At 39.4% G+C, this 24,947-nt stretch overlaps 1 protein-coding gene across 24 annotated transcripts in view; it reads right to left on the reverse strand.

Annotated features, from left to right (window-relative positions):
• Nucleotides 1-24,947, reverse strand: part of NRXN3 (neurexin 3) — a 991,793-nt gene that overhangs the window by 699,480 nt on the left and 267,366 nt on the right. For all 24 annotated transcript variants that reach the window (XM_026849892.1, XM_026849889.1, XM_026849878.1 and 21 more), the window contains one exon: nucleotides 593-1,031. In XM_026849892.1, coding sequence (XP_026705693.1) covers nucleotides 593-1,031 — 439 coding nt within the window. The remainder of the gene's footprint in view (nucleotides 1-592; nucleotides 1,032-24,947) is intronic.

The raw sequence follows: 24,947 nt of genomic DNA on the forward strand, positions 1-24,947 counted from the left end.
GTAACTGAAAACTACAAGATAGCAAACAGAATAGGATGAAAAGGCTGGTTTGCTGCATAATTTTGTCACTGGTTGTGCCCATTCCTTTTATTTTCCTCATGACAAGATCCCAAACCCCTGCTCTTTGAAGACACAAGATCCAGGAGAAGATGGTAATATTAGGTCACAGCAGTAAGTTATCATTTGGTTTCTACTTTTTGAATGAAAACCCAAAGTAGATCAGTGAGACTTTCTCAAACCAAGAACTAAATAATAATGGTTCTGAAGGATATTAAACCTTACCATGGCCTACAAAGAAGTCATCAGTGTAATTATGTATGTAATTGCAAAGATAGGTCCAGAATATCTAAAGATTGTGAATAAAATATTAATAGACTACCCCTGTGATATGCTATCTGAAGTTCACACTAAACATTTAATGAAAACCTAGCCATTCACTTTGCTTTGCTGGATAAACATCACTGTAGTAACACTGAGTTTTTCTAAGAAGATGACTCATACCTAAAAGGTTTTGAAGGTTCTGAAAAATAATACAGAACCCTAGGTCTGGATCTGAAAGATGAATCTACTTAAGAAAAAGTCATCACTCTACCTGATCTTCCATCTCGTTGAATATCCACATGATACCACTCTCCATCATTGGCTTTCTTCTGAGTGGCCTTGACTTTAATGGTGCCAGAGCCCATGTCCAGCAGCAAGTAGAGGTTCCCATCTAGAAGCTCAACTGCAAAGAAGTCTACCTTTGTATTTTTCTGGCTCCTGGCATCTTTCCTCTCCTGAGGTTTGCCATGGGTGAAAAGGATCAGTCCGTTGGGTTCAGTGGTTCGAAAATCAAATGAGATGGAGCCCATCCTTTTGGTATTCCATTTAGGCAGACTAATATAGGCCTCAGGTGTCTCAAAGCTGATGGGATCCAGCGTAGCCACATTCTCACACACGAATTTCACTTCCCCGTAGATCTTCATCTTAGTATCACCAATTCGTGCCAAGCGAGACAGCTCCAGACGAATGTCGTTATTCTTATAAACAACCTGCCAGACACAAGGAAAAATATCATACATCAATCCTCCATGCAGTGCAAATACCCCAATTACTTTCAGCCATGGGAGATAAACTTCTCCCAAAAGGCAGTAGGAGACAGTGCAGGACTCTGACATGATGACAGAGGGAGAGAGCACAACCAGGAGTGTGTTTAGAAGTGACAGCAATGGGTATTTTGCAATGACTATAGATCACATATGCAAGTAGAAGAGAACATTTAACTGAAGGACAGCGAGAACAATTAACTCTACCACAGGCCCACTCTGCTGTAAAAGCTTTTGTACATAAAATACAGTGTGTGTCTGATATCATGCTGTTATATTTGCATAAATCCCATACAAAATACATAACAAAGTGTAACCTCCATGTCCATCTCTGCTAGCCACAGCAGGGAACTCTGTATCACCACTGTCATTTCCCTATTATTCCTATCAGCTCACTTAACTACTAGAAGAGAGATGCAAAAAATTTAAACATTTGTTGTGAACTGTTGGTGATTGCCCTGTGGCTCCTAAAGAGCTACAAGAAAAAATAAACACAGACTTAAAATTTCTCTGATCAAGAAATCTTAGATTGTTACAGGCACAAGCCTGCTATGAAGATGTCTGCATAGCTTACCCTCACTTCAAGAAACCTCTGCTCTCTGTGCTAACACATAAAAGCCTGTACATATTCAGTGCCTGGACTTTTACTCTCCCTGGGTTAAGGACCAGAACTCTGGACTCTCTGTTGCTACATGGATGGAAATTAGCCAAGAGAAGAGACACAAACAAACAAGCACTCCTAAGCATGCCTGTCTTGCTCAGGACTCCAGACCTACTGCCCTTCTCTTTCTCACAGGTATAGAATTAATTCCATGCAAAGAGGACTCCCCTCTGCCCCGTGCCATTCTCAAAGAGACAAGGGCTGGAGAAGGCACAAAACCGAAATATTTGTAAACTGTACTTCCTCTCAAGCACCTTCTGTGCTTCCTAAACCCAGAGGTGGCACATACAGCAAGCAAAAGCATTTCTGCAACTAGCAGACTGCAACTGCAACATGATTGAATGTTTGAATTCATGATTGAATTAATGTTCTACAACACTATTGAAGACTCCAATTTCTTCTAAGGCGTTATTATTTTAAAATACTTTGTGTCTATTACATATAGCGTATACCTATACACATATTTGTTTTCTGCTTTCAAAATGCTAGCAGGATGAGTTGTCAGCAATTTGCTATGAAAAGAGAAAGGAAAGGAGATATGAACTGTTAATTCTACAAATAGAACATGAAAGTCAGAGAAATGAGTGTGCAGTAAATATTAAAAGGCAAATGAGAAAGAGAATGAGGGATAAGCTTCTAATGTAGGTGACCTCAGGATGAAAAATAAATGAAATCACAATTCAACATATTTGTGGCAAATGAAGAATTTCCAGCTTTCATGAAGCATTAAAGGACACTTTCCCCAGTGCAGCCAGCACAGCATCAGATTTTCCTGTTGCAAAGGCAACACCCTACATCAGAGTGAAAAGAGAAGCCAGCTGTTAACTCCCATTTGGAGAAATGGCACAAAGCTGTAGTTCCTCCCAGCAGAGGACAGTATTGACCCACAGTAGCTTGTTCTGCTCTAATTCCCAATAAAGCGGTCTGCCCTTACACAGACTTCAAAAACATCAAGTCTATTAATATCTGCAACAGGAATAAAATATATTTTCAATCTGTGGGACCATAGTAGTTTCATTCTATGGATTAAGCATGCCAAATGCTCTCTTTGAACAGACCATACACCTCCTTCCAGTGACTCAGCAAGGCTGTGCATTACAGCCTCCCCCTCTTGCAAGACAAGGTGCACCTCAGCCAGGCACTAGTTCTGAGCACTGCATGCAGTCCTCTCTCTGCATCTCAAGGAAACAGAGGATCTGAGGGTAAAGAGGAAAATAAATAGAACAATTAAGAGGATGGAGCAGGATGTTTTATGAGGATAGCCTGAAAACAACAGGGCTAAGAAAAAATTATTGAAGTTTACAGAAGATGAAGAAGGTTAATGTAGGACTGCTCTTTGCCAAATCCAGCAATAATAGAACTAGAGGCACTCACTGAAACTTGTAGAATATAAGTTTAAAATGGATTTTTAGAAGCACTTATATACACAAAGGGTAGTAAACTTCTGGAGCTTGCTGCCACAGGAGATTGTGGAAGCAGAGAGCATCAGCAGGCTCAAAAAAGAAGAAAGATTGTGGCCAGCAAGTCCACAAAGTTATATTAAAGGGAAAAGGACGGGATGGACCTTCTAAAAATCTTAATCCAATAGCAGTGGACGCTGTGGGAGTGGAAGGGGAATGCAACACTGAGTAGCCATGCTCATGCACTCCCTAAATAGCACTTGCATCTGCCACTATTGCAGGCAGAATACCAGGTAAATGGTTTGACTTTTCTTCAGGCCCACTAGGGCTTTTCTCATGTTCTCAATGAATCTACATGTACAGTAGGTTGTGCACAGTCTACTCCTTGTCCCACTGCATGGACAGCCTGGGAAAGAAGGTAACTGAAAATGGGTTCCTGTGGACGTACATACAGGACTCCCCAACTGGTACCACTTTGGCGCAATGCTGCATTTCTGGTTTCACCCCAGTATGCAATTGCTTTGGTGGCCAAGAGAATACCAGGCCTGAATGAACTGTGACTTTAATGATCCTAACATAGAAGAACTGCTTTTATAAGATATTACTAACAGTTGCTCAAAGCAATAGTCCTCTGTATCTTGTACCCAGCTTTTCCACATATGAGAGGAGCAGAAAAGTAGCAGAATACCCTACATACAATTGATGGCTGGCGCTGGATTGTATCTAGCTATGACTCAATGATCTGCTTTCAGCAGCCTCTGCAGGTTGGTGGCAGAAGGAATATGATCACATACACATAAGCAGCTACCAACTCTCAGCTGAGTCATGTAAAAGTCGCATCTCCCCCTTTCATGTATTTGATACTTGAGTAACAATTCCCATCTCTTCTGGGGAAATACAGAGGGTCCGCCTCTGGGTTTATTTGGTGTTTGCTGCAGGCTATCTTGTATTTCATTAGTCATACCAGCACCACATCTGGGGAGAACCCTTGAAACAGAAGAATTTCAAAGGATCTAGAGAAAATTACATGGAGTTAGTTGCAACCCAGAAAGTCACTTATAATGGTCTGAGAGCAAGTTTGAAAGAAAGGATTAAGAAAGCAAGCACAAAGGAAGACCTGGGGAAGAGGGCAAAAAGAAACACAGAATCATAAAATACCAGGTTGGAAGGGACCAAGGGTCATCTGGTCCCACCTTTCTTGGCAAAAGTACAGTCTAGACAAGATGGCCCAGCACCCTGTCCAGTTGAATCTTAAAAATGTCCTAAATTGGAGAATTCACCACTTCCTTTGTGAGATTATTCCAGTGGCTGGGTGTTCTCATTGTGAAAAATTTTTCTCCTGTGTCCAATAGGAATTTCTCCAAGCTTAACTTGTACTTATTACCCCTCATCTTTTCCATGTGACTCCTTGTAAAAAAGGATTCTCCATCTTCTTTGTAGCCATCCTTTAAACACTGGAACGTGGTGATAAAGTCTCCCCTAAGCCTTCTATTCTCAAGGCTGAACAAACCAAGTTCTCTCAGCCTTTCCTCATATAAGAGGCTTCCCAGTTCCTTGATCATCTCTGTGGCCCTTCTCTGGGCCCTCTCTAGCCTGTCCACATCTTTTTTGTAAAGCGGGGGCCAAAACTGAACACAGTATTCAAGATGCAGCCTGACAAGCACTGAGTAGTGTGGGATAATGACTTCTTTATTTCTGCTGGTGATGCCCTTGTTGACTCAACACAGCATCCTGTTAGCTTGCTTTGACGCAGCAGCACACTGTTCCATGCATATTGAACTTGTTGTCTACCAGGACCCCCAGGTCCCTTTCTACAGAGTTGCTTCCCAGCCACGTAGATCCCAGTCTGTGCAGCATTCCTGGGTAATGTTTTCCCATAGGCAAGACCTTACACTTGTCTTTGTTGAACTCCATAAGGTTCTTGTTAGCCCACTCTTCCAGCCTATCAAGGTCTTCCTGCAAGGTGGCTCTCCCTTCCAAAGCGTCTATTTCCCCACTCAGTTTGGTACTATCAGCAAACTTTGCCAGGGTATACTTGATCCTATCATTCAGATCACTTATGAAGATATTAAAAAGTGTTGGGCCCAATATCAATCCCTGGCGAACCCCACTTGTGACATGTTGCCAGTTTGAAAAAGAGCTATATACCACCATCCTCTGGGTGCAGTCTATCAGCCACCCGCTGCACAGACCACTTGTCTCGATCGTAACACATCAGTTTTCTAGGAGGTGGCTGTGGAGAACCACACACCCTGGCCTTTGTAGTTCTCAACAGGTATTCATCTGCTTTTCCATCTCTGCTATACTTGTTTTTTGGTTTTGAGCAGACTCAGAAGCTTGCAGTTAAGTCAGGATAGCCTCTTCCTTCACCTACTTTCCATACCTTTAAAGGGGCTGAACTGGTTTCATGCTTCCAGGAGTGTTCTTGCAAAACTCCCAGCACTCTCTAGCTCCTTTATCCTCCATGCAAGCTTCCCACAGAATACTTTTCAACTGAGCTCTGAGCAAGCTGAAGTTTGCTCTGCTAAAATCTAAAACTTTTGTCTTAGTACTAATCTTCAGCGTGCTCAGCAGTGTCCCAAAGTCCACACTATTGTGATCACTTCAGCCAAAGCTATCGCTAACGGAGATATTACAAAGATATTTTCTTGATCTGTGAGTAGCAAGTCCAGCAGTGTCTCATTCATGGTTGGTAATAACAATAACATTTGTATGGGGAAGCAGGTGTTGAGTAAAGTTCTGAATTCGATCTTTTCAAAAAAACAGGTCCACCCCAATCTGAATCTCTATTATTCAATTGTTTGCTATTCTACAAATAAACCCCAAACCCACAACCTAGCCTAAGAAATTTAAAAAGCATCTGTGTTTAAAGAAGAAGTACAAGTGTTCACATAATTGACTTGAGGTATCACTGACAGCCACATTTGGACATCAAGATCTTGATGTATAATCAGGTACACCAGAACTCTCAGCACTATAAACAAAAGGATGAAAATCCTTGGGTGTAAAACCAAGGTGAATCTGAAGAAGGAATAGAGAGACAACATCATCTTTGGCTTGGGCAGTGAAATGCTAAGGCAGCTTCTGATATCTGCAGTTCAACTGTTAAACCAAAAGTTCAAGACCAAGAAAAAGGAATACAATTAAATTACTAGACTGCATGTCCTATAGTGAAGAGCATTCAAATTCAGTCTGTTTAATAGGTAGAGGTTAAAAGGTGATTTGATTACAATCTATAAGTAGCTGTGCAGAAAATGGAATTCAGCAATAGAGGGCTCTTCAATCCATGTGACAAAGGAATAATGGGATCCAGGGGCTAGAAACTGAAGTTAGAGAAATTAATATTTTAAAATATTATGACTTATTTTTACATGAGGGTAATTTGCTATTGAAATAATTCATTACAGGATATGGTGTATGCTCTGCTACTGGCAAACTTTAAATTAAAATAGTATCTTGCATTCTCTAAAAGACATAGTGAGACAGGAATTAATTACATAGCAAATCAGCCTAGATTATCATAATGGCTCTTTCTGGCCTCATAACCTATGAATCTTTGTGTTTTAATGAAATCAACAGATGCTTGCTTCAGTGCAGTTTTTCAGGACAGATGAAACACATCCTTCCCAAATGTTAAAACTACCTGGTAAAGGAGAAGATGCTTGTGTCAATACTGGTCTGCTTGCTACCAGTGCTTTCAGTGAGAGTTTTTTAATATGTTTGTGATCCTAAGTTGCAATCTACCATTAAAAAGGAAAGAAAGTAAAAGGGACAAAACCATTTGATTCTATAGTTCTAAATATATGAATTTCAAGAACTAGTTTCTTAGCAAGTCACCTGCTGCAAGCCAGAGACGAAACATTTTTATGTTTCACAGAGGAAGTTGTCTGCCAGCAGTAGAACCTGTCATCTGTATAACGCTTCCTATCTCATAGTCTCGTTTTACCAATAATCTCTGAAATAACTTGAGGGCTCCTCAGAATATACCAAGATGATGACTGAAGCCCACACGTCTCTCACTCCAAATGAGGCCATGACTGACTTAGCTGTCACTCACTAGGACATAGTCTTCTAGTGCCACTCTGGGACATAACAACTTCCATAACGACTTAGAAATGAGCAAATGAAAGCAGCACCCATGACTTTGTCCATTTTCATCAGATGGCTTTCTGAACAAAGCCAATCTTGCCTGTTTAAACAGACACAAGCTTGAGTTCATCCCATGTCTGATATGTGTATCAGAGAAGGTCGAGAGGCCTAAGGGAGTCAAGGAGATGATTCCTGGCATGAACATACACATCTACTTTACAGTTGTTCTAGAAAGAAAGGTAGAAAAAAGAAGGGGAAGAAAATGACTAGTAAAAGCTATGCACAGAGCATTTGAGAAGTAGCCTTCATGTTTCCAATCTTAAAATTGCTTTATATTCCAAAAATGAAATTAGGACAACGAAAAAATTGGTTTTTTCCTTTTCCATGAGGACTGGTTCTAAATACAGTTTAGAAGAAGAATATTTTGACTGTTCAATGCCTTTGTTTAATGAATTGGACCAGTATAGATAGATATATCTATATACATCTGTATGTATCCTATCAGGGACAGGATAGTCCAAATACACACAGTCTCTTATAATCAGCAGTAGAATTCCATGACATCTGAGACATTTTGAGGGATAAAAAGATATACAGTAAATTAGGTTTCCTTTAAATCTGCTGAGAAAGAAGAGTTTGTTTTAAGCTGAGCTAAAACAAATTGGCAATCTAGTTTTGAGTTTTCTTAAAAATGGCAACTTTGCAATTCTGAAGCATTCAAGGAATTTCTCCAGCTAAACTTATAAGAAGCTTCACTCATGGGTTAATGAGAGCTCTAATCAGATGGCTTTTCACAGTGATGAAAAGCAACTCTCTGCAATCAAGCAAAAATGCATATAGAGAGGGAGCAACAAAAGTGAGGAAAAATGATGTGCTGTAGTCAATATAAAAATTTCTCTCCAAGTTGGTGCTATTAAGCAGGAAACATGGGGTTTAGTGCAGGCTGGACATAGACGTGTTCCAAAGGGGAATGGCCATTGATAGCCTGGTGAATTAGAAAATGACCATCATAACCATCATAAAAAAGGGCAATAACATGAAGGCTGCATAGTATAGCTAGCTAGAAAGAGCACCTCTGAAGTTCAGCCCAGTTGTTCACCTAATGCATCTTGTGTATCACCAATATCTTTTTTTTGTCACAGCCTACCCCCCTTCATCAACTGCCTATATCACTTCTCGGAAGGGCTAACTGTGAGACGTTCAGCCTAGAGCCTAAGAACTCCTTAAAGGCACCTGCACTGAACCAGACAAGTTTCTGCAGCTTAATAAATGACAGTTTATCAGCTGGTTTACAAGAACTATGTGTTTTTGCCTGCCCAGACCAGCAAGTAGAAACAAACACATCCAGCTAACAGTCTTTACTTTGTGTTTGGGACAGACTGTGTACGCAGCAATCCAAGGCTTCAGTGATGAGTAACTAAAGATGCTATACTTAAAGAACTGTATGTGGACTGTGCATACCCGGTCTAAACAAATTTGATGGTTCACTGTGATAACAACTGTATTCAGGTAATAAACAAACATTTACCAATAACCACCATTCACCACACTGAAGGAGTTAATTTACCCGTCATGAAAAACAATGCATTAAACAATGATAATAAGTAACTGAAACCAAACAAATAAGTCATAAATAATATTTGTGCTATGTTGACTGAAGTAATGCAATCCTACATTTCATCTGAAATATGTTTAACAAAGAACATGTATTTATTCAGCTAAAAATAGGAATATGGTGAGTAGAATGCTAAAAAAAAAATAAGGCAAAACTATTTCAAGCTTCCCTACAAGTTTTTTTTACACCTTACAAATCAATTATAGGTTCTGAATAACTTCAAGTTTTGTGGAAATCTCCAGAAGAGAAAAGAGATTTATTTAGTTTCAGAAGACTTATAGGAAGATACAGAGAAGCACTCCCTGAAGTAGGATATATATATATATATATATAAAAAAAAAAAAAAAAAAGGGATTCAAGGGGCCAATAATAAAGGGCTGAAAAGGCAGGGTGGAATTTCTTCAACTAGTCTAGTGAGAATGTTTCCTTAAGAGATACTGACAACAGAGGATCAGTACTTCACTGTGGCCACAACTCTAAGCCAAAAAATTAGCCCTTGCTTCTCATGAGAATTCAGAACATTGGAGTGTGCTCAGAGTTTCTACAGAGTTAACATCAACCTAAACCACTGACAGGGTATCCCAGAGCAAACTTAAATAGATTAAGGCAGATCAAGGTCCATCTTGCTGCCTTATCATTCATCTTGGAACATACCAAGATAAAGACCAAACATTTCCACCTATGCCTTTTTGGAATAAGATCTAGGATTTTTTTGCCTTACAACCAACCAAATATATGAATGAGAGAGATTCCAAACTTTAAGGGAAAAAAAGTTGCTTTACAGCTATTTATTGAAGCTCTAATATGTGTCTAGAGCTGTACAATACATTTTTACATATACTGAGGCTGCTGCTTCTTGAGTTTAAGTATTGCTAAGCAACTAAAATGTCAAATGCTCTACAGCCTTACTTACTCTTGGTGTTTCATTGCAGCATTCAAACTACAGAAAAGCAGGGTTGTGAAATGACCTACTTCTTGGATCCCTTCCTTTTAACAGGTAGTAAACAAGGACAGAATTTATTTTATCGCATGGGTGGATTCCTTCATCCTCCATGCTGGGATACACTGGCTGATAATTCATTTGGTCTACTGCTAAAGAAAATCTTTATTTCAAAGGGAATAGCAGATCCTATAATTGCATCTTGAGACAAACATGATGGGAATATTAGAAATTTTATATATATATATATATATATATATATATATTTGTGAAAAAAAGCATGACACTGTTTAGAGAGGGGAGAAGCCTTTATAGTTACAAAAGAAATGCTGCTGAAGGATTCTATATTAGCCTCAAAGACTAAAGTTGTTTTCTCAACTACCAAAAAGGCACAGCATAGGCAGCAGTAAGATTAAGTAGAATTGGTTGTAGCATGGATTATGATTAGAGGATGAATGCTCTTTTGCAGTGGAAGCGTCAAGTCCTCTTCTTTCCTTGATACAGAAACTTCAAGTTCTTCAATAAGTGAAGAAAGGGATCTAGGAAGGAACATATAGTTTCTGGATTTCTTTAAATATCACTCTTCAACAGATTTTCTAAGCAATGCTGAGAAAGCCACCTAAACTCAATATTTTCAAATATATATTCCTCATATCATGGTGGCCAACTTGAGACCATGGAAATGGTTTTGTAGAGTGCTCATTAGCCAAAAGTTGTAACTGAAGACAAGGAGAAATTTTGGTTTTACTGCTAATGCTAAAAGAAATGCTCTGAGAAATTAGACTTAGATTTCTCAGTCGGTTCCTCAAAAACTACCTGACACTTGTTAATATTTAAGGGGAAAAGTAACTGATTGATATTTGACAGTAGCAGAGTTTGTCTTTGTGTCATGGCAAAGTGTTTAAAGCATGTGGATTCAGGTGCACAAACTGGAACTTCTCTCTTAATGTTCTATTCAACCTTCCTTTGGCCTAGCAACAGAAAAGAATAAAAGCTCCAGGACAGGGAAGCTGAGACAGCCAGCTGTGATGCTCCTTACTTGTGCCACAGGCCATAAACACAGGCATACTTTATGCTAATCCTAAAAATCAACTTGTACCTTGGGCGTGGCTCTGGATATAAGAATAGCATAGAGGAGATATGTCTGTATTTTACAAATATTCAAGCATATAAAATAATGAGGAAATTCTATGCTCTACATTGAGCCTGTATAGTCTAGAGGTAAAAAAAAAAAAAAAAAAAAAAAAAAAAAAAAAAAAAGAAACACTTAATAGTTACACACAGAAAATAATTCACTGGGTGGATTGAATGACGCATCCTGGAATGTATGGTGACATAGGAGACAGTGCTGTACTGTGCTGGAGATCATGTCCAGTTTGGGGAATTGCACTTCAAGAAAGGAGTGGGGCTACTGTAAAGAGACCTGAGGAAAGCAATGAGAATAACCAGAGGTATAGAAAATAGAAGAAAGATTGAAAGTGCTGCTTCTTTTTAACATAAAGAAAACTGCAAGGAGACATTATAACAGTGTTCAAATATAAAAAGGCTGCTACAAAGCAGAAATGAACAATCTGTTCTTTGTATCTACGCTGAAAAGGACAACAAATAATGGACAAAAATTACAGCAAGACAGTGTTAGAATTGATGTTAGGAAAAGCTTTTTTAATTTAAGAACAGTGAAGCACTGGAAGAGATTGCCTGAGGAGCAACCATCACTGGAGACCTTTAATTACAGGTTAAACAAATTGCTGTCAAGACTCACAGAGATGTCATTGATTTTTGTCTTGGGACAGTGGAAGTGGAAAGGATTAAATAACCTCTCATGGTCCATTCCAGTTATATTTCATGTGTTTCTGTGTTGGGGGGGCGGGACATGAGAAAGGGGAAATTACTATGTAGCTAAAGATTTTCCTAGTGTTCAATGCACAGAAAGGCAGAATAAACCTTATATTGACACAATTCTGACATCTCACAAACTTGAAGAGCTTAAATTTACAAATTAACTTCCTAGCTAATGAAAGTTTGACAGCTTTTTTAGAGTTTAAAAAAAAAAAAAAAAAGAAAAGAAAAAAAAATCATCACAGAAGCTTATTTACCAGCATGCAGTAGTTGACTTCAATTACATTCCGTTCTGTATTGAGCTTATATAGACATTCACCAGTTACAGAATGCTCTGCTCCTCCCAAACGCATCCCAAAATCTCAGATTTGTCTAGCTAGCACAAGCTAAATCTGTCTAGCTTGGTTCAGTGATGAGTATGTGAGGAAATGATTACTGTCAAGTGTCTTAAGGATTTTATCTGAAAGGCAGAGAGGAATTATTTTAGGATGGCCCCATCGATCATTTAAGGCTTGAACCTTATTACACAAGACACTGAAAACTGTATCAGACAATGACTTAGCAAATAACACTCCACTTAGCAATTTCATTGTATTTCAAATCCAGCTAAGGTTGTGCAAGTACAAAAGACCCATCTCAGGAAACCAATCTGCTTAATATGGCTGGATAGATGTTTGCATCAGGATGGCTTTCTAACACAGAATTCCATTTTCCTAACAGAGAATTAGCAATTAAATGCTTCACTTCAAGCAGTTGCAACCCAAAATGGCACATTTAGTTTCATCAAACTTAACAGAAAGCTTTCGTATGAACTTGCCTTAACATAAAACAGTATTTCCCAGGCACTGCATTTACTTTCAATAGTGGTCCCCATTTTTACCTCTAGTCTGCACTTTTCAGGAAAATACTTTCATGTGACACAATGTCAGTGTCCCTCCTGACATCAGAAGAGACACATGACTGGTTTTACCATAAAGCAGCTTGACCAAATACTCTGGCCCCTATAGGAGAATGGGCCGCAAGTGCCCTACAGGATGCCTGCCACATGGAACTGCACTGGATAGGAAAATACAGTCCTTACTAAACTGGCTCTAGAGCATCTGGGATTAGCTCAGTAATTAATATGAAATAATTTGATTTGGGGAATACCAGAATATTACATGTGAATTCAGTTGTGAAGTTTTGAGATATTTCAATTTTTTAAAAAAATCTTACCAGCAGCAGTGAAAACAAATGTGGGCTGGAGGAACCTTGTTTGGGACAGAAATTCTTCATTTCACTCAGCTTTTCATTTCAGCGATAAAATGTGTTTTAATGAGAACACCACTGTTTAAAGTTTTCCATGAAAATACCGAATAGATATTGCTCACGTACAGGTATGCAGTTTTTCCCCACTATCTATCTTTCCTAGCCAATATGCCTTGAGCCTGCTTCACAACAATGTCCCTGGCAGGTACAAGAAGGCAGTTCAGTCTCCACAAGCCAGTCAAGCATTAGTCTCACTGTCTAGGCTTCCAACGTGCTAGGCAAACTGTGCCAACCACAGTGGCATTTTCTATGTTTTTGTCGCTTGTACAGCAAAAAACAAATAAAAAACATTTACCATTACCTAGAGAAAAGAACATGCTTAAAAGTGAGCACTGCTCAAATAACAATGCAGTTAGAGCAATAGAGGAAGCATTTAGTGGATTTATTATAGTGTAGAGTTAGTTCATGAACTTTAAGTGGTGTCACTGTAGCTGGATGATAGCATCTGGGGGTGCTGCATCCCACCATCTGTCTCCTTCTCGCAGCCTTAGCACAAAGGTCATAGGGGCATTGGCATCTCCTTGCCAAAGCAGAGGCATGCCTTCAGCTAGGCTCTCCTCCTGCAAGGGAGCAAAAGCACTCTGGGTCTGCTGAAGAAGTGCCATCGGCAAGATGGCACTATCCTATGACTGACACCATCTGTCACAGTGCACTACACAGGTCTAGGTGGACTGGAGAGGAGGAGGAGGACCTGTTTCCATATATCTAGACTGAAATACTATGAGTTTCTAAACTATTTTTTAACATCTCTCTTGTTTCCCAGTGCAAAATCCTGCCAAAATGGGCTTCTCTCTGATGAGAGATGCTCATCTCTGTTCAAACTCCAAGGCATGGAACAAAGCTCAAACCCTCCACAGGTAGGATTCCCCAAACATTTATCTACACTGGGCCTTATGTTTTGCATAAACAGGGAGGTGATGAGCTAAGTATTTGCTTGAATATTTTCTGGATGGGCCAATGTGATAAATTCTCTACCTAAAAGAGACATGAAGAGAAAAATACTGTCATAACCCCACCTTGATGCAAGAAAAAAAACAGAAATACTTTCACATCTTTCTCCTACATGGATCTAAAAACTCAGTTGTGACCTCCAGCTCTACAACTTCCAGCACTAACAAAAGGAAGGGGGGGAGACGGATGAGGGGACAGAAGGGAATTTATCTTCTCTTTGGGACTAAGTCCCAGTTACCATGATGCCAAAACGTCTAGTACATCTATACATTCAGAAAGCACCCAGCTGCACCAGTCACAGCTTTAGTGCACAGTGCGACTGTCTAAAATCAATAAAGGGTGGCTGGGAATGGGACAGCTCTCCCTCACCTGCGCACATGGTCTCACCTGGCCTCCAAAGAAACCCTTACTGACAAAACTGTTTTCCAAGCCCCCACCGTCTTTACAGATTTCCTGGGGAATAGTATTAAAAGTGTGCAAAGAGCCCAGTGGTACTGCCAGAGCCCACGGGGACTGCTGGTAAAACTTCACCTTCATCTCTTGCTTTGATCTGGAAGCTGTGTGCATGGAGTCTAAGTCCAGCTGCTCCCTGGGGGAGCAAAGGGGAGGGGGAAGCAGTCAGCGCAGCCAGAAGGCTGCTACTGCACTGAGAGAACATTAAAGGAAAGCATGTGAAAGGGGAAAGAAACAAAAGGAAAAAAAAAGCTGACATTTTTCAGTGGAAGCACTGAAATGAGAAGCAGAAATGGGAGACAGATGAGGGCCTAAACACCCCATTCAGCACCAGATTACACTTCCTTCTCAAAGTAGGTGGGGTGCTGCAATCAGGAGCTGTGAGAGCTCTTCCATAAGGAGAGAGGTCGGAGCTGGAGTCAGCGCTGAGCATCAGACAAAAAGAGGCAGCTGATTAGCTGGTTCCCAGCACACTAGAACTGATACTGCAAAATGCAGAGAGCTCTCAATACTGTTCTGTTTCTGGAGTGAGTCTATCACTATGTTTGTTTCCCTTTCTTAAAATAAAATAAATAAATAATTAAAAGATTAAAAGAAAGAAAAAATAATAAAAAGAGGGGTAAGCTTTTGCCCAAAGGGAGATGGAAAAAATACATCTCTCCATTTTAGAAACCCTTTCCATAAGAAATTCCTACAGTGTTTTAAGGTACTTTGTGATTATTAGTGTCTTGACATAAACCCACTGCATCATCTCCTACTCTCCCATTAAGGGACACTATCCCCTATTTACAGAAAGAGAAAGCAAAATAGAAGGAACTGAAAATTCTGGGCCAATTCATACAGCAAGTCAATAGATGGTCAGAAAGAATGTCTCTTTTTTCTAATTAATACCTGTGCCTAAGGAATAGCTGGAGGAAATGTTTTGGTGACACAGATCAGTGTAAATAATCTACTAAGCTCTTTCAACTTTAAAATTCAATAATGTAAGTATGAAATGGCAATAAACTTTTCCCTCATTTTGTTTACCTTTTCTACAATACCATTTTAATGCATCCAGACACAGGGTTGCCATCTCCTCTATTGGAGCTTAGTTCTGCATAGAAGGGAGACTGATCTCACATCTAAGAAAGCTTATTTGATACAAGCCTAATTTACAACATTGTCTTTCATTTTCTGTTTTGCTCAGTACTATCTTACAGCTTTAAAAAGATCTATAGCAGATCTTAAGCAGAGCTATAGAGCTTATATTGTTCAAACACTAACAGGCAGAAAACAAAATCTGCCTTAGCTATTATTTGGCCCAAATTCTCCATTTAAATCTTTTAATCCTTTCTGTTTAACTGGACTGCCCATCCACTTTTGTCACTGAAGTCCCAACAACCTTTCCATAGCAACCTTTACTGAGCACTGAGACACTACTGTGGCAGCAGCAAAAGGTCTCAGAACATGGTGAACTTGCATTTCTGGAGTCACCTTCTTTGGAGGAGGGGATTATGAAAGGGGCTCTACTCTTGCTATTACCCAGACCGCACTGACTAGAATGATAGAAATTATTATTTAATCTATGTGGCACTTTTAAAGAACAAAGTGTTTATCCTCTATGGCAGTTTAATTTCCCTTGCATAGAGCAAGTGATGTCAGAAAAATCACAAAATACATAGAAATCAGCCAGCCATTCTTTTTCTAATATACCAAGGAAGATTGTCTGTGTGTTACATTGGCCACTGAATGAAAAAAAAAAAAAAAAAAAAAAAAAAAAAAAAAAAAAAAAAAAAAGAGAGGAATAAGAGGAAATGGCTGACATAGTCACAAAACTTGTAAAAAATCCTGGAAGCAAGGACACATATGTATTCCTCAGTGCAGGACTGGTTGTGATGTCTGGACATATAATCAACATACATGCTATATATTTTTTCCAATAGGTGCCTATATATATTTGCATTTACATAAACATATCCATATGCTCTGCATACATGCATAAGAAAGCATATGTATTTACATCTTCACATACAGATCTGAACAGCAGATCTGTGCACTGGTACCTACTATGGGCATATGTATGGGTTTATACACATCTGTAAACAGTACCTGTATGCATGCTGCTGTATATATGTACACGCATACACATGTATTCATCTCTTCACCTGTGATTCTTATGCAACGCACATGTTTTTCCAGGACAGTAAACTTAAGTGTGCTTATGATTAGCATTAGAAGAATGCATACCATCTGCATGTGGATCCCCACATGCATAGATTCTTATGCAGGTGTGCTGCCAACAAACTGCTTGTCATTCCGGTAACCACTATGCTTCTCTTATCCTGAAGGCAGCTCAGAAAGCAAGAGTGTATCTTTTTTATGAAACACTCTACACAAGGATGGAGTTACCATTTCCTAGAGAAAAGACTGGTGGAGTTGAGATTACACCAGCATCCTTGTGACTGCAAATTAAGCCTTTGCATATCCACACCCTCCAGTATATCTAGAAGTGAGATTTCAGTTCAGAAGATACAACTAACTTTTCTGTAGGTGACATTGAACTGTGTGCTAAACAGGACTTAGCAGGAGCTAAGCATGCTCCTTCATGCATTTCTTTTTCTGTCACCTCGGCATGGTCAAACCTGAAAGGAGAACAGATAAGGGACGAAGCAAAGAAAATTACAACAGGGGCTCCTAAGTTGAAAATTTCTAATGTAAGCTATCCTGGGTTGGGCATGCTCTTCTCTGCAGTCCTGTTCCAAGCCCAGATAACTCAATGTCAGCTCTGATTGTTCTACCACTTTACAGACAAGTAAGTAAAAAAAAAAAAAACCACAAAAACCCCACACCACACACACCCAAACCCTCCCCAAAAAACACCACATAAAAAACACCAAAAAAAAAAAAACAAAACCCCAAACAACAACCACTATATACAAATCCCAGTGTGCAGGATATAGAGGGGCAGATGCTGAAAAGTACATAGCTAGAGAATTATATGTTCAGCCTATGGTGCACCCCAGCATCACTGTGTATTGCCATTCCAAGCAGGAATTGTTCTGCTTGGCTTGGATTCCTCATACATAAGGCACTCAAAAGGAGAGCATTAGGGATGATGATTATGGCACACAAAGTGCTGCTGTTTTCTACACTGTACTATGCTCTTTTCTTCCTCTTTCTTCTCCTAGAGCACTATACTATAAAAGAGCTACATTTTGCAGCTACCCCACACGTCTCCACCTTGCTTGGGAAGAAATATAAACCAAAAGAAATATAAAAAAAAAAAGTAACCAAAAAAGGCAAATTATTTCCCTAACTCCTCGGTCACTCTGTCAATAGGATCTGCATGTTTTTATAATACAAATCTTTTGCCCTTGAAAAAGCAAGAGTCTCATACTATATTGGCACCATAAGCCTGACACATCTCACTGCAAACGCAATATTTGTGTGCAGGTCTATCAACAGATATTACCAAGGGTAAGAATTATTTCCCAAGAGCTTCCAAAAGGAAAGATGGGTTGCAGATATCTGTCCAAGATCCCATTAGTCCCTCACAAAGCCAGAGAAGCCAATAGTCCTGAATTGCTGCTTCTGCACTGTGCTACCAACTAGTTTTGTCCTACCTAGGCTAATATGCCTCTTAAAGGCAGATCATCAGCTTCTTGTCACATTCCTCCTTGCTTGTGTAGAAGTATTATACCCCAGAAAGTTAAACACTTAAATTAGCCTGAAGCAAGAGAATAAATTCCCTTGTGTTAATCGCATCCTGCAAAGTTTGCCTGAATATTCCTATAAGAGGTATAAGAGGCATAGTCACTGCCTTCTAAAAGCAAGTTTCATTTTCACAGGCTGAACATAAAATCTATGCCAGTAATGGAACATTACTATTACATTATTATTACTATAATAATTATTATTACTACGATTACAAATTATTATTACACATTGGAAACACTGGTGTGGCCAGGGAAGTGAGTAGGTAGCAAGTGGCAGTTGAAGGTATTTCTCAGACATGGAGAAGCATAAGGATCATCCAGTACCACTTCCCAAAAACATAGGACCCGAGGTTCATTCCAATATCCTAGGATCCCTTGCAAGAAAAAAGTTAAGGGCATTAAGAGGAAATATGCCAACAGCCATATTTTGCTTTAAGTCTTGCTCCTGATTTCATCGAAGAAGTGTTTTTAAAAAGCTTTCAAGGTTCTAGAGAGAGGCTGAGGCAGCACCCTGGGGGAAGGGCCACTGCTCAAAGTTTCAGTACTAGCATGGCTGAGCTACAACTTGTGAGCAACTTCCACTGAAGACCAACTGAAAAGCAGTCTTGACACCCAAGGTGGATTCTGGAAATGGACAAGAAGATACCTAAAATTTAGTTTACTTATCACTTTGACATGCATATAATAACACATACTCAGACACATTCTCTTTTCAGTTCAGCCCAGTGCTAGATTATAGATTTAGGATCAAAGGCTGTAACTCACTCATACAATGGCAACCATATCTAAGCCTCGCAAATAGTGACTACGAAAAGAGTGTGTGTGTCTGGTGCATAACCAGTTGAACATGAAATGCCTTTGTAAAGCAGTTGCTAAGAGGGCTAATGTGATTCTTCAGTATCTAAGTAAGAAACTATCAAGAAAGTACAGAGAAAAGACATTGACTGTATATAGTATTAGTGAAACCATTTAATAGTACTGTGGACTGTTATCTTGCCTATGCTTTTAAAAGGATGTTAAAAAACTTCAAAGAGCACAGAAAAGTACTGTAGGGATTCCAAGTCTCAGTCTTATACTATGCTAGGTGAACTATCCAATGAATCCCATCTATTTCACCAAAAAGTAGGTTACAAGCTGATCCAAATCTACATGCTACAGAAATCTGCATGGGGATTTCTCTGACAGAGAAGGACTGCTTTAATTTAGGAGAAGGCGGCATAATCATATATGGTGGCTAGCCAAATCACAGCTATTCAGTCTGGAAGTAATGTGCAATGTTTCCCAGTGATCTAGTTAACAAATTAAGTCTTTAAATCACGATAGAGTGCATCAATAGCTAAAAAGAAAAGATTGTGTCTTAATACAAAAGTCCATCAAATCCCCAAGAAGGTAATGATTTGTTTAAAAGTTCAGTTTATAAAATTTAGAAGTACACAACAAACATTTTTTTCTCTGACAGATTAAAATACATGAAGAACATAAGTGCTTATAACACAAAAGGATGGCAAAATATTTACAATCTATAAGAACAAAAGAGGATGTTGATCAACTACCAGGAATAAATATGCTTTAATTTTTAATTTCACAGACCTAGGTCACTTGCTCCAAAATCTTAAAAACCTGGATGAGATTTCTGATCCACTGAGGTTTATTTTTAATCTTGGAATAACAGAAAGATAACAGAAAAATAAAAGAATTATAATATTGTGTGAATGTTTTTAAAAGCCAAATAGGACAACACTTATAACTGTAGGAGGGTTTAGCCCGCAGGAAACATCAACCCTGGAGAAAATAGCACAACAGCTTCTATCCGAAGTGCTTGATAAAAACATTAAAGGATAGGAATACAATACTTAATGTCATTAGACCTTCCTGTGTAAAAGGAGTTTCTGTCAAATAAACCTGGTATTATTTGAATGACAGTGGTAATGGCACAGATGAAACAAGTTTTAAGGCATTTGACTGAACACCAGAAGACAGTTCTGCTTAAATTAACAGCATACAAGAACAAAACAGGACATAATATTAGATAAATACAGTCCTCAGCTGACAAATCTCAAAAAGTAGTTGTCAGTGGGGTATCATTACTGAAAAGATGCATTTCTAATGTATCATAAGGATCCATATTTGATGCAAAAGTATTAAATATTTTATCAATTACCTAGAAGCAAATATAAAAAGCACTGAAGCTAATACCTGAAGGTGACACCAAGCTTGGCAGAGCACTAAATAACTCCAAAAGACAGATCAGTCATACATAGTGATTCATAGAGCATGGAAGTCCAGGTCATTTCAATCCAAGCAAGTTTTAAAACTGTTGAACACTAAAACATGTAAGCTTATGAACCTGGATGACAGGCCATGAACTACAGAACCAGGAATGGGAATCCACAGGGGATCTGCACTCTGCAAAGCTGGGACTTTGAAAACAATTTCGGAAACAAAGGAGGAAGTGTGAGCTTCCAGTAAAGCATGATGGCCAAAAGGGCCAGTTCAGTCTCAGGATATACGACTAGAAAAAGAATACGTAGCATTGGTACGATATGCACTTAAACCCTAGGTATAATTCTAATGTTTGCATTTTCTTAACAAAAGGACTCTACAAAATTGCAAAGAATACATCAAGAAACTTCAACATGATTTGAGAACTAGAATAAATGCCTTACAGTAAAAGACAAGGAACTTGATCTGTTTGGTTTTTTCCAAAAGACAGCTAAAGAAGGGACTTGATTACAGGAAATAAAGGAAAAACACTGGATTTCTGAAGCATCTTTGTTCCAGTAGAAAACTGCATCACAAGAATGAACATTTGGGAGCTATTGCCTGATAAATTACAAACAGATATAAGGCCTAATTTCTTTTAAAAGTAGGGGGCAATTAAACATCACAACAACTTACGAAGGAAAGTAATAGATTATCTTTTTATACCTTCACACTGGTTAAAACACAACTGGTTAAAACAACAATAGCTGGTTAAAACACAACTCCCGAAAAAAGGCCCAAAATTATTAGATTTAATGCAGGGGAAAGTAGGAGAAATTGGGGCTTGATGGTTTTTGCTTATGAAACCATGCATAAGTGGGGATAATTAGATAATTGACCGAGGGCTGATCTAGCTTCATATGATGGTTCTTTGCGTCTTAAAAGTCTCTGACATTTTGAAAAACTTCCATGCCAGAAATCACTCAATTAGCATCAGGACAGATTCACTTTGAGTAGCAGGCATTTTCTTTCTACTGAGTTGGGCAAGAGATAAGAAGTTATGATTCCTGGTTTCTATTCCTGATCCTGCCACTTGCCTGTTGGATAACTTTTGACAGTTTTTCTCACGATTTTTTTTGCATTTTAGCTGCTTTTTATTTTTATTTATTTTTATTTTTAAGTCTCCAGTACCTAAAATGCAAAGAAACCCAAGGGTGAGGAGAAGTCTTACTTGTCCTTAAGACATCTTTAGCAGCAGCAAACTGAACACAGAAAACTACAAGCATGGTCTCAAGGTGAATGCGTTTTTGTTGAAAGGCTTCTGAGTTAATACACTGAAAGGAACTCTGGCACTTCTGTCAGGAGAACACGGACAAGGTGACCTGATAGGTGTTTACTATTTCTAATATCCTCTTGAGTTTATCTCAGTAGGGTAGTCTCTTTTCATCTCTTTTTTGCACAGCACCAGTGCACTTTTTGAGGCGTTTATTTTACTGCCTTGGTTTTTAAGTCTCCTGTAAAAGACAATGCTGTGTAGATTCAGTGCTCAGAAAAAGGGCCCAGTTGGGCAGTAATAAACCTTCTTAACAGTTACTTCCACAGTTACAGCCACAGGGAAAGAAATACACATAATCACAATGTGAACACTAGTCCTGGATGGAAAGATTCCCAAGCCCAATTTAAAGCCTGGGAGCTGTCTGCTGCTACCACAGCCCATACAGATCTGGAGAGATTTCCCTACTTTAAATTCTCCCTCCAAGCCTTTATAGATTCCCAATTCCACACATGGAAATATCACTCAATGCTAAAAGGCAGATGCCTTTGCTACACAGCTCAGAGGCAGTTTTACAGCTCTGCTTGTCAATATCCTCATTTTGGGTCAACTCTTTTGGGGGCCTTAATTACAGAATCACAGAATCGTCTAGGTTGGAAAAGACCTTGTAGATCATCCAGCCCAACCACTGACCTAACACTGACAGTTCCCAACTACAGCAGATCCCTCAGCGCTATGTCAACCTGACTCTTAAACACCTCCAGGGATGGGGACTCCACCACCTACCTGGGCAGCCCATTCCAATGCCCAACAACCCGTTCTGTAAAGAAATGCTTCCTAACATCCAGTATAAACCTTCCCTGGCATAACTTGAGGCCATTCCCTCTTGTCCTATCGCTTGTTACTTGGTTAGAGACTCATCCCCAGCTCTCTGCACCCTCCTTTCAGGGAGCTGTAGAGGGCGATGAGGTCTCCCCTCAGCCTCCTCTTCTCCAAACTAAACACCCCCAGTTCCCTCAGCCGCTCCCCGTACGACCTGTGCTCCAGACCCTGCACCAGCTCCGTTGCCCTTCTCTGGACACACTCGAGTCATTCAATGTCCTTTTTGTAGTGAGGGGCCCAAAACTGAACACAGGAATCGAGGGGCGGCCTCACCAGTGCCGAGTACAGGGGTCAGATCCCTTCCCTGTCCCTGCTGGCCACGCCATTGCTGACACAAGCCAGGATGCCATTGGCCTTCTTGGCCACCTGGGCACACTGCTGGCTCCTGTTCAGAAATTTCTGAAAATTCATTACAAAAGGTTAAAGAACCTACCTTGCATTTCTCTGCAAATATCCAAGATTCATCTAGCCCTCCTTATTGTTCTTTTCATTTAAAGTAACTTCCTCAAATGTAGGCTTCCTGACATGCACATGAATACTTGTTTACATTCAAATGAGCATCATTACACCTCTGATCAACACACAGCACTCCAGCCTTCTCTGAACTCATCTCCCTCTGTTCCTCCAGCTCCTCCTACACACATATCTCACTTTCACATCTACGTATCACTGACTAATTTTGCACTAACCTGTATGTCAGACCATATAACAAATTGACTTTCTGCTCCTCTGATATCCCCCCTGCTCAGCTGCCTTCCTCCTCAGCTGTGTGCAAGCCTTCAGGATCATTACCTTGTTATGCAATACTTACAATGAAGGGGTTACGTGTATCATGGCCTCTGATGGGTTGCACCACATTGTAGTTAATATATGGCAAAGCAAATGGAACATCTACTTGAAAATACTACAGGGAGCTTAGAAACCATGTAGCCACACCAGGAAAATTTAAACATAAAATCCTTCATAATACATTGAATCAGCTTCTTATATCTGAAAACTGCCTCCTCAAATACCCAGACAAGTTGAACAGAGCAGCAATACTCCCCTAAAACCATTTCACAGACCCCACTTATTCGGGGCTTTGAGAGTCTGCATGCAGAAGCTAATGTCTTTGTATTTTATATACCATCAAGGATTTTTCTTCTCTGAGTTTTTCCAGTCACAATAACATCCCACGGCAAGGATTTCCATGACTTTAATTACTGTCATATTTCTTTTTGTTTGTTCTGAAGCTTGCCCTGACTTTGTCTTTTGATGCCACTTACTCCCTCAATGTGAAAAGAAACTGAATGAGAGTTCCCTTTGATTCCTTTCCTACATCACATGATTTTATGTCCCACTATCATATCTTTTCTCCATCAATTCTGTTATGAAAGTCATAGTCCATTTGGCCATTCCTCGTATAGAATTCTCTGTCACAACCACTGATGATCTTTGTTGCCCTTCTACCCTTTTTGAGATTAAAAGGACAGAATGACAGTGTCCAGTGTGGTTTTATTTAGTGACATCATTATGTTTTCTGTATTGTTCTCTATTCTTTTCCTAAAAATTTCTAACATTAGATACATTTATTTGACCAATATTGACCATCAACCAAATATTTTCAAAGGATTCTTTACTAAAACATCAGAATCAACTCAAAGCTCATCATTGCATATGGAAAATTTGGATTATTTTCCCTCCCAATATATATATCTTGATTTATGTTTACATACATTTAATCTGTGATTTCTTTTCCTTGTCCAGTCATGTCAACATTACTGCAAACAGTCCTCACCCGAATACCACCATATTCTCAGCTATATGTATGCCTTCTCTCATCCACGTGTCTTTCCGTTTATAATTCTACTAATAAATCTTCAGACCTCAGCATGGATCACAGAGATCTTCTCCCCCAGGGTCTTCCCATGGGAAAACTGCCTGTATTGTTCTACATTTTGGTTTTTGCCTTCCAACCTGTTCTTCCTCTGTGCAGGGACCTTCTTTCTTTGCCACTGCTTTTTTATTTCTTGAAGAGCCTTCTGGTGAGACACCTCACTCAAAGACTTTTGAAAGGTAAGCTACATTTACCAAAATTCTCTTGTCCACACACTGAGGCCTCAATAAATCCAAGGAAGTTCCTGGCTACCACAGTTAAGATACAGTGCCAATATTATTCATAAGTCCTTGGCACCCGTATCAAATTTCATCTGCTGCTTTCCAAATAAGTGGAGTCTGTGAAATGATGTTAGGGAAGTATTGCTACACAACTGCTCTGTTCAACTTGCCTGGGTATTTGATGAGACAGCTTTCAGATATAGGCCTTTATCATGGTCACCAACAACATCCTTCTCTCTAGATCAATGAGATATGGATTTGATGGATGGGCTATTTAGTGGATGAGGAATTGGTTGGATGGTCACATCCAGAGGGTGGTGGTCAATGTCCAAATGGAGATCAATGATGAGTGCTGTCCCTCAGGGGTCCATACTGGGACCAGTACTGTTTAATACCTTCATCAGTGACATAGACAGTGGAATCAATTGCACCCTCAGCAAATTTGCCGACAACACCA

Source organism: Athene cunicularia (assembly GCF_003259725.1).
Source record: "Athene cunicularia isolate RWA chromosome 5 unlocalized genomic scaffold, athCun1 chr5_part1, whole genome shotgun sequence".
Classification (NCBI taxonomy): domain Eukaryota; kingdom Metazoa; phylum Chordata; class Aves; order Strigiformes; family Strigidae; genus Athene; species Athene cunicularia.